The 14,030-nt window shown below is 51.3% G+C and overlaps 1 protein-coding gene across 3 annotated transcripts; it reads right to left on the bottom strand.

Moving 5' to 3' along the window:
- Nucleotides 1-6,441: 6,441 nt before the first annotated feature.
- TMEM177 (transmembrane protein 177) lies at nt 6,442-13,772 on the bottom strand. Of its 3 annotated transcripts, none has more exons than XM_053909678.1 (2): nt 11,940-13,772; nt 6,442-7,056 (listed from the first exon to the last, which is right to left on the bottom strand). In XM_053909678.1, exon 1 carries the CDS (start codon nt 13,758-13,760, stop codon nt 12,630-12,632), a length of 1,131 nt encoding a protein of 376 aa, XP_053765653.1. In that variant the 5' UTR covers nt 13,761-13,772; the 3' UTR covers nt 6,442-7,056; nt 11,940-12,629. The 3 variants fall into 3 exon arrangements, with proteins under 3 accessions (XP_053765653.1, XP_053765655.1, XP_053765658.1); XM_053909680.1 differs by having other exon boundaries at nt 12,158-13,772; XM_053909683.1 differs by having other exon boundaries at nt 6,442-6,978; nt 12,158-13,772.
- Between the last annotated feature and the right edge of the window lie 258 nt (nt 13,773-14,030).

Here is a 14,030-nt window from a genome sequence, read left to right as displayed (position 1 = left end):
GGAGCCATGTCAGAAGGTGCTGCAGGCCTTGGGTACCCTTGTGTGCCCTCTTGGGGTACCTTATCCAGGGATCAGGACTGGCATCTAGAAGCCTTACTTCAGCCTCTCCCCCACCAGCTCCTAAGAAATGCGGGCTGAGTTGAGTCTCTGGGGTGTGCCCGCTTGTCACGCTCCCGCCTCCCTTCACACCTCAGTCGTGTACTCAGCAAACTGCCTGAGCACTGACTCTCAGGTACTGGGAATGAGGGGGTGAGGGGGCCCCTGCTGCTGCCCAGGCTGGTGGGGGAGTCAGACACGAGTAAGACGCCGCTGGGGTTTGGAGGACGCTGGGCGGGGCCGCACTGCCAGCCCTGACTCACGTCACAATCGCCCGGGACGTTTCCAAAGATGTCACACGGGGTCACTTCCCAACAATCGTGCCTTGGTGAAGAAAAGCATATTCAACGTTTCCAAGCTTTATCTCTGTGCCAGGCGCCGCTCAAAGTGCTTTACAAATGTCAATTTATTAAGGTTTTTTTTCTTTTTTTAAGTTTATTTATTTATTTTGAGAGATGGTTCGAGCAGGGGAGCAGCAGAGAGGGAATCCCAAGCAGGCTCCGCACTGTCAGCGAAGAGCCCGACCAGGGGCTCGACACCGCGAACTGTGGGGTCATGACCTGAGCCCAAATCAAGAGTTGGACGCTCAATTGCCCGAGCCACCCGGGTGCCCCTCGATTTGTTAAATTCTTAAAACAACCCCAGGAGACAGGCATTTTCGTATTTCCCATTTATGGATGGGGGAAACTGAGGTATGGAGAGGGTAAGTGACAGGCCCGGGGCAGGCAGTTGTAAAGCCGTGGTCTCAACCCAGGTTCTGAAGCCAAAGGCTGCCTGGAGAGGCACCCACAGATTCACCCCTGGCTGACAGCCTCCCACTGGGTCCCGGTCTCCCGGGACTCTGATTCCAGTTCTTTCCTGCCTCCGCACGCCGACAAAAACAGGCATGTTTCCGGCCTGCAGGGTTGCCCACGACCGGTGGGGCCAGGAGGGTCCCCCAAGTCAGCCGCGGTTAGCTCTGAAGGGGCGCAGCTCCACGGATTTAAGCTCGGGGCCAGGTAAGGGAGGGAGACCCTCTGTGGTGAACAGAGCTATGACCTTAGTCTCTTCACATGTGCATGGCATTAGGGAAAAGTCAACCTTGACGTTGACTTGAGGTCTTGAAAAATGGAGCCAGTGAGCGGTGCCCACCCGACTGTGCTGTGGGCCAGCAAGGACAACCACCGGCATCCGTGAACTGTCCACGACCGACTAGCCGGTCAGTGTCAGAGTGTGGGACTCTGGCAGAACTTGTTGATGACAACAGTAAAATCTGTAAACAGGGGCGCCTGGGTGGCTCGGTCGGTTGGGCATCCGACTTCAGCTCAGGTCATGATCTCACACTTTGTGAGTTCGAGCCCCGCATCGGGCGCTGTGCTGACAGCTCAGAGCCCGTTTCGGATTCTGTCTCCCCCTCTCTCTGCCCCTCCCCTGCTCATGGCCTGTTTCTCTCTGTCTCTCGCCAATAAATAAAAATGTTAAAAAAAGGTTTTTAAAAATCTGTAAACAGAGAGGGTCTGATCATAAAGCGGTGAGATGCTGGCGTGTGGAGTGTGGATGCTCTTCCCCCTCCGTCCGTCCCTCCACGTGGGCTCTGTGAGCAGCCTGTGAGCAGGCAGGGGGAGCGGGAGGGGAGGGGTGGTTGACAGCATGAGTTTGGACCCGCTGACTTGCAGCAGGGAGCAGGTCCCTCTGGGGAACGACGGCTCCACGGACCTAGATTGGAAGACGTCCAGAGCCATGGTGGCTTTGGGTCCAGGTGACTCCAGGTGGTGCACCAGGTAAGTTTGTGCCGCCTGAGCCTGCCAGAGGCGAGCACGGCCGGGGGCACAAGGAGAGGGCACAAGCAGAGGGACACCGGACGAAGGAGCTGGCAATGTCCAGCCTGTGGACACCAGCTACTCACCTCCATTGGCCTTTGCCCTGAACAATCTGTGGATGCTTTGGAGAACAGTCTTCAGGTCTTCTTCCTTGTTCTGCCTCAAGCCGGGAGCTCGCGGGCATCGCGTGGGCCAAAAGGCTTCACGGCCACCACCACAGTCTTTCCATGGAGGCATAGTCAGTAAAGGAGGAGGGACATCCCAGGAGACAGAGAACGGGACTCAGTGTCTGCGAGCTCTGCAGCAGAGAAAAGGCAGAGAGGACACCCCAGACACCCCAGCGGCCAACCTGGAACTGGGGGACGTTCCTGACCCTTGACTTCTGACATTCCTCTCTCACACCCCCAGACCCAGCCCACTACCAGATCGCATTAATACTCCCTCCTAAATGTAGCCCGAGTCCTGCTTCTTTTCATTTTCACGGCTACTGCCAAGTTCAGGCCACCACCATCACTTTTTGTTACCAAATGTCCCTTCCCCCACCGACTGCTCTCTCTGCCTCCTGTCTGGCCCTCTCAACCCATTGTCCACTAAAGTCACTCTCTAAGATCCAAGCACGATCGTGTCCTCTCCTGCTGTAGCGTTATCAAAGGCTCCCCAGTGCTGTCAGAATAAAATCCAAACACCTCGCCATGGCCCACCGGGCCCTGCATATTCTGGTCCCCACCAGGCCCTTCAGTCTCATCTCCCCCGCACCCTTGTTTGCACTCTGCCAGCCATGCCAGGTTTTGCTCTTTGACCATTGGACTAGTTATCAATTTACTGCTTCTAATGCGTCCTTCACCACCTGCTTCGAGAAAACGGAGAGGGACCCTTTAAGTACTTCTCCCCGGCTGACACAAAGTTGAGTCTTGTCAGTAGAGGGCGCTGGAGGGTCACTGGAGGAGGACAGGATTCTTCTCTTCCTCAAGGTCCTGTCATGGCGGTCTCTGTAACGCAGGCTCCTCCAGAGCACGGCCTCCCCAGTATCCAGCCCCTGCGGTGTTTCCTGACCCGGCAACCCTTCAGTAGCTCCCCTGGGGCCAGTTCCCGGGCGTTCCCTCAGGTGGCTCTGCCCTGAGAACCGTGGTCTGAAACAGGATTCTGAGCTTCATCTGAATTAGCTCTTACCATGGAACCCAAAAGTGTGGCCCCTGCATTTGGAAGTTATCACCACCTAGGCGCCCTGCAGTTATACAAGTATTCAGGAACATGTTGCTGCCTACCAAGCTGCTTTTGAATTTTGTTATGTTGAAATACAAGAAGTAACAATGACAGCAGCAGTTAAGGTCACAGAGATCGTGAGGGAAAGGGAGACCGATGATGACCTCTGCATAATTTCCTTTCAATAAAGTGAGGTGAGGGGAAGAAGGAATTAGGTTACTTACCAGCGTGTGCGTGCGTGCATGTTCGTGCATGCATGCACACGGGTATGTAATCCACTCCTTTTTCTTTGAAGCTCGTAAGATTAAAATAGGGAAGAAGTCCTACGTATGTTACAATGATAGACTTTGCCGGGCGGGATGTTTAGGAAATCAAAAATTCTCCAGGCTATCTCTTTTTTTTTTAAAGGTTTATCTATTTAAGTAATCCTATACCCAACATGGGGCTCAAAGTCCAGACCATGAGATCAAGAGCCGCATGCTCTCTGACTGAGCCAGGCCGGCACCCCCAGCCTCTCTCCATCTTCGTTTATGCTTGAGATACAATAATGTGCCATATTTGCCTTGAAATCTGTGATTATCAGAAGTTTTACTGAAATTCTGCAGAAATAATCCGTTTTCATCGGCTGTCTAGATGTCTTCGTGTCAGTTCATGAGACAGAGCTTGTTGATGGCATAGTTGGATGCTTCAGACAGGCAGCCATTACCCTTCAAAGAGGTTTGAAGGGATTTTTTTTTCCATGTTCAAATAGTTCTGGTTTCTGTAGAAACTTCATTCTGAGATTAGCCTCTGAGGGATGAGCTATCAGAATTCAAGTGAACAGCTCTTTGTTCCACTAACTATTCACTGTCAGGCAATAGCAGTAAAGGCAGTCAAGACGCAGTAAGCTTATAAAGTACTGTTTTCCAAAAGAAATGGGAGGTGCCTTCACCTTTATTATTGTACTTTTGGTTATGCAAACAGCTTGATGACATAAATGTTTATGTTCCCTATACATCTGGTCAGAAATCATTTTTTGTGGGTGAAGTTAAACAGCCTCTGGTAGGACAAAATACTGGGTACAGAGTAAAAGACTACAATAAAATGCCAGCTCTGAAGAGGAGACTGGTTTACCCACCAAACATTCTGTGCCTTGGTCTAACATTAACATGATGTCTGTGTAATCACATCATATTTTCCATCATTTTTCATTAACCCAGATTGCCAAGTGTGTTCTAAGAAGTTTGACTGAATCACTGTATACATTTACTGTCACAGGTGACACTTTGTCATTGTGAGAGATTTCAGTAATTAAAATAGGAAACAGAAGCTTAAGTTATTTTCTTTATAAAAATTATGTTCCTTGTTGGTGCCTGGGCGTTTGTCGGTTAGGCGTCTGACTCGATCTCAGCTCAGGCCTTGATCTCAGGGTCGTGGGTTCAGGCCCTGCGTTGGGCTCTGCACGGGGCATACAGCCTACTTAAGAAAAATGTTTCTTGGAAGCACGTTATGATGGTTTGCGTGCTCTTATACACCGGATGTCTTAACCTGAGTGCAGTCCAGGGGATCCTTTCTAATTACAGGAAGGTACTCCTTTCCTCAACGCTGTGATCTGACCCGTGACAGATCTGTACTACACGCTACGTACGTGGAGAACAAGTCAACTGCAAACCAGCTGAATGGGTGAATCTTATGCTGGTGCTGAAATGTCTTCAGAACAGTCCTCACGATTTCAAGGTTTGTTTTGAAATTTGCGAGTATCAAGTGTCAGTCAGAACCTAAGATGAAACGTTAATGAATGTTGAACTCTCATGCTTTATGTGTACTTCTTTCTTGGATTTTTCGATTCTCTGCTATTTTTACCGTACCGCTGCATTTACATTTCCTACACACCGACTTGGTGCGATTGAAATAAAATTGCACTACGCATGCAAAAAAATTCGTGGTCACCAAGCTGGTCCTCATGGGCCTTCGCTGCACCGATCTCACTGTGCTGTCACTGCAGGTTTACTTGTCGGACGGGCCCTTCCGTGGGACTGCAAGCACCCCAGGACCTCACAGTGTACCTAACTGAGCAAGGGAGTAATCTCATTAGCTCAGGTCCTCTGAGAAATAGACAGGAAGACAGGATTACATGTGTCGGGGGATAATGCCTGTGAAGGGCAAAGGGGTTGGGAATAGAAAGTGGAGGGGAGCTTTCGTATCACGATGTAGATCTGACTCCTGGAAAGGAGTGGGGAATAAAGGAGGATTGGGTAGGAAGGGTCTCGGACCTAAGACAGACCTGCCCAGGTTACATACAGTAGAGTCCTGGAGCCACAGTCACCCACTGGAGAAGTCCCTCAATTCAGTGGAATGAGCCTGCCTTAGCATGGCCACCAGACCAGCCGTTGGCTGAAAGCAGCCTGTGAGAGGCATGGCCTCAGTGAGAATGCGGTGGTGGAGCTAAGGAAACAACAGCTGCGGCTGTCAGTCACTTCTGCTCCCCGCAGATCTGAGCAGCACATTTTCATGATGGCTACGGAAGCTGACAGACAGAAGGTTGGCCACACCCCAAGGATACACAGCCAAAAGCAGTGATGCCAGAATCTGTCACCTTGATGCAGGGAGAGGGAGAGGGCCCATGGACCCCTCTGAATAAGCCTTCATACACAAGTATAAACATATACAGCAGTAAATCCTTACATATATTGAATGCATAGTCATTCCAAACTCCACGGGAACAGATTTACTTTCAACTTTGTGAATTTCTTTTTTTTTTTTTTTTTAACGTTTATTTATTTTTGAGACAGAGAGAGACAGAGCATGAACAGGGGAGGGGCAGAGAGAGAGGGAGACACAGAATCTGAAACAGGCTCCAGGCTCTGAGCGGTCAGCACAGAGCCCGACGCGGGGCTCGAACTCACGGACCGTGAAATCATGACCTGAGCCGAAGTCGGACGCTTAACCGACCGAGCCACCCAGGCGCCCCAACTTTGTGAATTTCTTTCCAGGTCCTACCCATGGGACATTATTACAATCATCATTGCAAGTAGCACTTCCTATTTTCTAAAGACTTGCTATTTGTAACTAATATTTGTACATTTCTATCATAACCTTCACAATTATGCTTTTTGGTGACCAAACAACATTCAACAGATGGATGTGCCATAATTTCCTAAGTCATTGCTGTTCAACATTTCTATTATTTTGATTTTTTTTTTTAATGATCACCGCTAATGTTCTTATGTACATCTTTGGGCATATACTATTTAGTTTCTGTTAGGTCGTAGCTTTCGGATAAGTTTCTAGGTTTCAAGTCACTGGCTCAAAAGATACAGTTTTGTGGTCATATCAAATTTTGCCAAATTGCTTTCTAAAATCATTATGTCAATTATGTTTATTATTTTGAGAGAGAAAGAGAGAGAGAGCATGCAAACAGAGGAAGGTAAGAGAGTGAGGGAGAGACAATCCCAAGCAGGCTCTGCGCTGTCAGCGCAAAGCTCAGTGCAGGGCTCAATCCCAAGAGCCGTCGAGATCATGACCTGAGCAGAAATCAAGAGTTGGATGTTCAACTGAGCCACCCAGCACCCCAAACCATTGTTAATTAATCATGTGCATTAGTTAGCTGTTGTTGCACAAAAAATCACCATAAAACTAAGTGGTTCATACAACCCACACTTATTGTCTCACTGCTTCTGTGGGTCAAGGATCCAAGCATAACTTAGCTGTGTCCTCTGCTTCAGAGTCTGTCACAGGTTACAGCGAAGGTGCTGGCTGAGGCTGTTGTCTCTTCTGAAAGCTCGACTGGGGACAGATTATCTTCCAAGCCTACTCAGTTGTTGTCAGAATTCAGTTCCAGCTGTTGTCAGAATTTAGTTCCTCATGCGCTGTTGGATTGAGGGCCTCAGTTCTTAGCCAGCTGTTGATCAGAGATGGCCCTTAGTTCCGTGCTATGGCAAGGCTCCAATATGGCAACTTGCTTTATCAAAGCATGCATCTGAGAAGACAATAGAGTCTGCTAGGAAGACAGAAGTCACAATCTTTTGTGACTTGATTACAGAAGTGATACCCCCTTAATGTTGCTGTATTCTGTTTTGAACCAGGGGAGTAAAGACAGAGGATGACACAAGGCCAAGAGCACCAGGAGTGGGGATCACCGGGGCCATTTTGGAGGCTGTTTACTACAAATGTCACCAAGAACATACGTTTGTACCAATTTCACAGCAACCACCCTAAAAGTGAATGGTCTAGGATTTTAAAATTACCAGTATAGTAGGTGTAAGACTATCTCCCATTTTAATGGCCTCTTCTCTGGCCTGGTATCTACACCAAAGGGACATGGGTCCTTTGCTCTCAGCTGCTGCCACGTAATTTCCAAAAAGTTGTCAACTGATAGCAACTCAGCAAAGGTACCGACCTACCTGGGACTTTGAAAAGCTCTAAGCACAGACTTGTAGTAGGCAGCAGTGAGTTCCCTGGGAGGGTTCCAGCCTCAAGGAATTGCTGGTATTTGGGCAGCAACTCCAAGCTCTGAATACCCTAGTACCTGTATCACTTAAAAAGCAGGGAAATTTAGGAAACCAATATTCTTTTAATTTTTTTTTTAACATCTTTTATTTTATTTTTGAGAGATAGAGAGACAGAGCATGGGTGGGGGAGAGGTAGAGAGGGGGAGACTCAGAGTCCAAAGCAGTCTCCAGGCTCTGAGTGTCAGCACAGAGCCTGATGTGGGGCTCGAACTCATGAACCGTGGGAACATGACCTGAGCCAAAGTCGGCACTCAACCGATTGAGCCACCCAGGTGCCCCAAAACCAATCTTCTTTAAAAAACATTTTTTAAATGTTTATTGATTTTTGAGAGGGAGAGAGAGAGAGACAGAGAGCGAGAGAGAGAGAGAGCGAGAGAGAGAGAGAATGAGTGGAGGAGGGGTGGAAAGAGAGGGACACACAGAATCTGAATCAGGCCCCAGGCTCTGAGCTGTCAGCACAGAGCCCGATGCAGAGGTTGAACTCATGAACTGTGGTATCTTGGCCTGAGCCGAAGTTGGACGCTCAACCGCCTGAGCCACCCAGGTGCCCCCAAACCAATCTTCTTTTAAAGCTTACTATATACTCTCACTGGGCTTCACATTTTGCAAACTTTATTTCACTTTCATTATCAAAATAATACTGTAAGCTATATATCAATATCCCCATTTAATAGAAAACTTGGGGACCAAGATGTGACATCACTTGTTCAAGGTCACTCTGCTAAAGTGGCAGGACCAGCATTTGAACCCACAGCAGGCTATCCTGTCTGTGTCCTCTCTCTGCTTCCTAAGGTAACCTTGTCCTCAGCTGGAGCCTCTGAGGGCTCCTAATGCTTGGTCCCTCCACTCCATTCTCACCTCAGCACCAAATATGACAAATCGGGTGTCCTTTCCTCTTCAGTTAGCTGAAAGGGTCTCCCCTGGAAGTTCCAGAAAGCTCTGCTCAATGACCATTTTCTCCTGATGAGAGGTGAGGCTAGAGAGTCACCTCTAACCAGCAGGGGAGAAAGGCTATAGAGGTTACAGTACAAGTTTATACCACAAAACCCTCAGGATAAATAGGACAGTGTAAACAAAGGGTTTGCAAAGGGGATCCGGACCCAGGCTCCTGACTTCAAATCCTTGTTCTGTTATTTTCAAAGCTTTGTGGTTTGGGGCCCATTTCTTCACCTTTCTGTGCTATTTCCTTGCCTGTAAAATTGAAATAACATTGGGGCGCCTGGGTGGCTCAGTCGGTTAGGCAGCCGACTTCGGCTCAGGTCATGATCTTGCGGTCCGTGAGTTCTAGCCCCGCGTCGGGCTCTGTGCTGACAGCTCAGAGCCTGGAGTCTGCTTCAGATTCTGTGTCTCCCTCTCTCTGCCCCTCCCCTGTTCATGCTCTGTCTCTCCCTGTCTCAAAAATAAATAAACGTTAAAAAAAAAAAATTAAAAAAAAGAAAATCGAAATAACATTATCAACTACCTGTTCCAATTTGGGGATCAATGAAAACAGACTCTAAGAGCCTAGCAGAGTGTCTGCTACATACTAAAGGCGCTATAAACAATACTGTAGGGATGGAGTGGGCAGGAGGACTCACTGGGTGAGGATCCACACAGGTCTCTTTCAGCCCCAGACTGTGATATACGCACACCTGGGGATGGGGGTGCCAGGCATGGCCACATGGGGCATGGCACTGTGGATACTGGCTGCTGGGGATGAGTCAGGCTGCTAGGGTCAGGAATGGGCAGAGCCGATGATGGCATGATGGCTCTGGGGCTCCCTTTCCTATATTCCGGCTGTGTGTGTGTGTGTGTGTGTGTGTGTGTGTGTGTGCGCGCGCGCTGCGCGCGCCTGCATGCGTGTGTGCACATGGGGTGGGGGGGATCTGTGTGCGTTGACAGAGCCTTGTCGGTCAGCCTACTTCGGAGTCTGAGCAGGGCTGTTGTTCTGGGTGGGGGGGTTGGGTATCTCTGCACATTCACACTCAGAACCAGGGTCATGTGGGAGGGGGGCACGACTCAACAGGACAATGTTCTCTTGGGATCAGGGGCAGAGTGCTGACAGCTGAGGTGTGCTGCAGGCATCTGAGAAGGAAAGACGCAGGGCCGCATTTACAGGGTACCTTCCTGCCACCTGGTCTGTTACAGAGCTCTGGAGCATGCTTTTTCATCTTTCTAGGATCAACACCCAAATCTGTGTGCGAGGGCACAATATATCACAAAATTTGGGGGGGGGGGGTGTGTGACCTATTTCCTAAAGCCTCTTGGAGGCCCTGGTGGCCTGAGTGGTAATCTGTGCTCTATAGAAAGTGACCAGAAGTGTCCTGGTTTCCCCACAGAACAACAATCACAGAAGATCCGGGCCAGGCCCTGCCCTTGGAAAGTCCCAAGTTGGGAAGACAGGACAGGGTCACCTATGATTCATATGGCCTCACCCATGTGTGCAGCCAGCCCTACAGTAAATGCTCTGACTCTAGGGAGCCAGGCCTGCCTGTTGTAGCTTAAAAGTTCCATTCATTTATTCAAAAATGTTATGGAAAGCCTCAGTGCACAGCAGTATACAAGACATAAACACTGTTCTTATAGACAGTACGTTTCAGTAGAGGAGATGGTAAGCCATTAGCTTCACGGTAACTTAATGTAGTTACAGCTTGCACTAAGGGCTCGGGACGGGTACAGGGTGCATGATGGGCGTGAATGGGGAAGGTTCCCAGGGTCAGGTCACTGGGTATTCCTGCAGAAAGAGCACTAAATAACAGAGACAAGGGCAAAATGGGAGAAAGCACCCCAGATCAAGGCACTGTGTGGGGAAGGAAGAGGAAAGCAGTGAGGGAACCAAAGTGCTCCTGAGTTTAGGATCCACAGAACCAGGAGAAGGGGACACAAGATGGTTAGAGAGGCCATTAGGTCCAGGCTCAGAGATGCAGCTCTAGCAGAAAGCAAGGGGATGTCCACAAAACGGGTTTTTTTTTTAATGTTTATTTTTGAGAGAGACAGAGACAGAGCACAAGTGGGGAAGGGGCAGAGAGAGAGGGAGACACAGAATCTGAAGCAGACTCCAGGCTCTGAACTGTCAGCACAGAGCTGGATGTGGGGCTCGAACTCATGAGCTGTGAGATCATGACCTGAGCTGAAGTCGGATGCTCAACCGGCTGAGCCACCCAGGCGCCCCTAGCAGAAAGCAAGGGGATGTCTGCAAACAGTTTTAAGCAGAATGGAACCCAGACACACCTGATTTTCCAAGAGCTGGGAGGGGTAGGAGGCTGGAGGGAGGAACTATCTGGGGACGGCAAGGACAGAGCTGAGGGTTGCCTGGGCCTGGGCGATGTGCAGAATGCAGCAGGGAGGAAGGGGAGGGGCAGCTCACAGGGTGGAGGCTCTGGGCCAAGGTCTGGAAATTGGGCCACACGAGGCATGCGTGGGGACCGGGAGCAGCTGAGGAGTGCAAAGTTTGTGACATGGACTAGAGGGAGCCAAAGCAGCAGCCATCTCAGGGGATCACTTCCCTTACCACGGGGGCTCCCTTTCCTTCCCTTTTGGGCAAGTCAGCAGGAATGCCTGGCGTGGCCATCCTGCTGCTCCTCTAGTATTGAACGCAGTGGGGCGGGGAGTGGTAAGTGGATGGAGCTCACCGAATCCAGACCCCAAACCACGTTTCTCCAGCCGAGATCACACAGTCATACATGGGGGCAGCAGCCGGGGGGACAGCCTGAGGGGCCCCCTGAAGTGGTACTTTCCAGAGCGGACATGCGTTCTACCACTCACTAACTCATCCACCTGCCTATGCATCCACCAAGTGTGTGCCCAGTGCCATCCCGGAGACCGGAGAGATGGGGTGTGTGGCCAGGCCGGACTTTGGGACCCACAGGCTGGCCCCATGGAGCCAGAGCACAGATCTGCAGCCACCGTGAAGGACCCAGAAGGAAGACATGCCACTCCCCCACCCCCCTCACTCTCCATTCAGCCTCCTGCAGGAACTGTCTGCCACTGAGTGTGCTTCCTGGCTCCCTGGGTGTGGCCTGATCTCTTTGCCCTGAGTTACCTTGGCAACGGGCTTGAATTCTTCCACTGTTCCGGGGAAAACATAATCGACAATGAAAAATAAAAATAAAAAAGGGAACCTGGCTTGCTGGCCACAACTGTCCCCACCTTTCCTGGGAAGGGGTCTCCTGTCCAAGGACCAAAAGTGGGGTCTGCTCCATCTGCCACTAGAAGGCCCAAGGGAAACAGAGCAAGGGTGCAGCATATCCTCCTGGGCCGAGTGTGACACCAGGCCCAGTCCATCGCTCTCCTCCATCCTGCTTCCTCCTGGCCCCTGAAAACCAAGCTCCCTCTGCCCCCACCCCTGGCCCTCTCCTCCCCAGGCACTGACCATGCATCAGCAGGCTCCCTCCCTGCAGAGCCTCAGTTCTGCAATGGCTTGTTCCTTCCTCTTCGGCCACAGGTCTCGCCAGGTTCCAGCAACACCTCCACTCCCCGTCAGGCCCAGGGGCTCTCTCTGAGCATGCCGTCTTCACTGGACACATCGCCCTTGAAGCTCTCCCTCAAGCTCCCACTTCCCAGCCTCTCAGGGAGACACTAGCTTCTCACCTGGGCCTCGAAGGTTTTCAATGTCTGCCACAGCAGAAGGAAATTGGGATTAGACCACCAGGTAAACTACACGGTGGTTGTTCACGTCGTGCAAGCACCTCCAGGGGGGAGAAGCGGCCTGACTCCCACAGCCGGCTGGTATTCAAACACCAAGGAGGGACATCCCATTTCTTCGAGGGATGTCCTCTCGGCCAAGCCCTTTCGTTCACAGCTCACACTGCCCCACAATCCTGCCAGGTAATTTACATCGTCCCCATCTGACAGCTGAGGAAACCGAGGCTTAGATTCAACAGACACTTGCCCAAGCTCCCCGGGATCATGAGTGGTGGACTGGGATAGAACCCAGGCTGTTTAATTCCAAAGTCTGACTTATCTGACAATGGGCTGCGGGTCCAGAGGCACCAAGAGAGCCCCCAGAGTCAACGGCAGGGTGGTGCCTGCAGGAGCCGCATCTGTCCTTGTGATGAGTCCCTCAGGAGCGGCCCGAGTTGAGCGTGGCCCTCCACATCTGCAGCACAGAATCCCGGCGGGTCGTGAAGGGTAAATGTTTGATGCGGAACCAGTGTCTGGGAACGATGTTCCCACTAGGTGTATACAGCTTCGCTCCGTGTGTGCCCAAGAGGCTGCGCAGGGCTACGTTGCCGGATAAAACCTTCTCATAGAACTCCACTCCACCCCGGGCATAAGCTGCAGACAGGGAGGCCGTGCGGCGGTCCAGCCAGGCTTCCAGGGCATGAGTGAGAGAGTCTGTGGAGAAGGCATAGGCCACAAAGCCCACCACCGCTGCGACCAGGTTGAAGGCAGCCCGTATGTTCATGGGGCCCCCATAGAGCCCCAGTGCATGCTTGGCACCCACGCCCAGTGCCCACGTTCCTGCCAGGCAAGCTGGGGCCGGCAGAGCCTGTAGGGCGGCGGCACTGCTCTCCAGGTACACCACTTCCTTGGCCAAGGCAAACTTCTGGGCGTCGCGGGACAGGGTCAGGGCATCTCTCAGCCGGGCACCTGCTGGGCTCTGCCAGTTCACTCTTTGCCCATGTACAACCACTGGATGATCAGTGTTGGTCAATGAGCCACCCAGGAAGCTGGCTGGGATGCCCACTACCGCCCCGGCGGGGAGTCTCGGGAAGCCAGCACTCACAGGCTGGAAGGTGAAGGTGGTGAAAGCCTCATAGCTATGGCCTGCGGGGACACCAATGTCCTGTAGCACCTCTTGGAAGAGCCTCTGCAGCTCTGGGGAGAGTGGGGCTGGCTGGCCCTGAGGCCAGTACTGGTATAGCCATTGGATCACGGGATCTGGGAAGACGTGGTATGAGATCTGGGCCCCAAATAGGCCTGCACAGGAACCCACCACCAGGCCTGTCCTGTGTCTCTGCACAAACGCTGCGGCCCGCCACAGGGGACCTGCCATGAGCGCTGCCACCGTTGTAAACCTGAGCCAAGAGAAAGAGAAGTCAGCCAACAGTTCCCTGGGTCTGCCTGCAGGCTGACCTATCCCAGGGCCACATCCTCTGTAACTGAGGCAATACAGCAAGGTGGGTAAGAGCATGAGCTCTACAGCCAGAGCTCCAATCCAAACTCCCTCTCTGTGCATCACCTTACCCATCTGCCAAACAGGCAAGGGACAAGGGCATCACTAGGGTGGCGGTGACGGGCATATGAATAAACATATGAATACGTAAAATAATCGGTCTGGCACAGCAGCTGACTCCTCTTGTGATAATGCATGATTATTACGTTTAATAAGCACCAAGTCCCCAACTGCCTCATGACACTAGTCATCCCATAGTGAGGCCCTATGTTCAACGTATGAAGTACTTCTTAGATGCTAGACACAACTCTTAGAGCTTTATATATATTATCCAACAATTGAATC

The sequence above is a fragment of the Panthera pardus genome, unplaced genomic scaffold (assembly GCF_024362965.1).
Source record: "Panthera pardus isolate Hobbes unplaced genomic scaffold, ASM2436296v1 HiC_scaffold_10, whole genome shotgun sequence".
Classification (NCBI taxonomy): domain Eukaryota; kingdom Metazoa; phylum Chordata; class Mammalia; order Carnivora; family Felidae; genus Panthera; species Panthera pardus.
The sequence above is the reverse complement of the archived record's forward strand: the minus strand, read 5'-3'. Positions and strand labels throughout refer to the sequence as shown.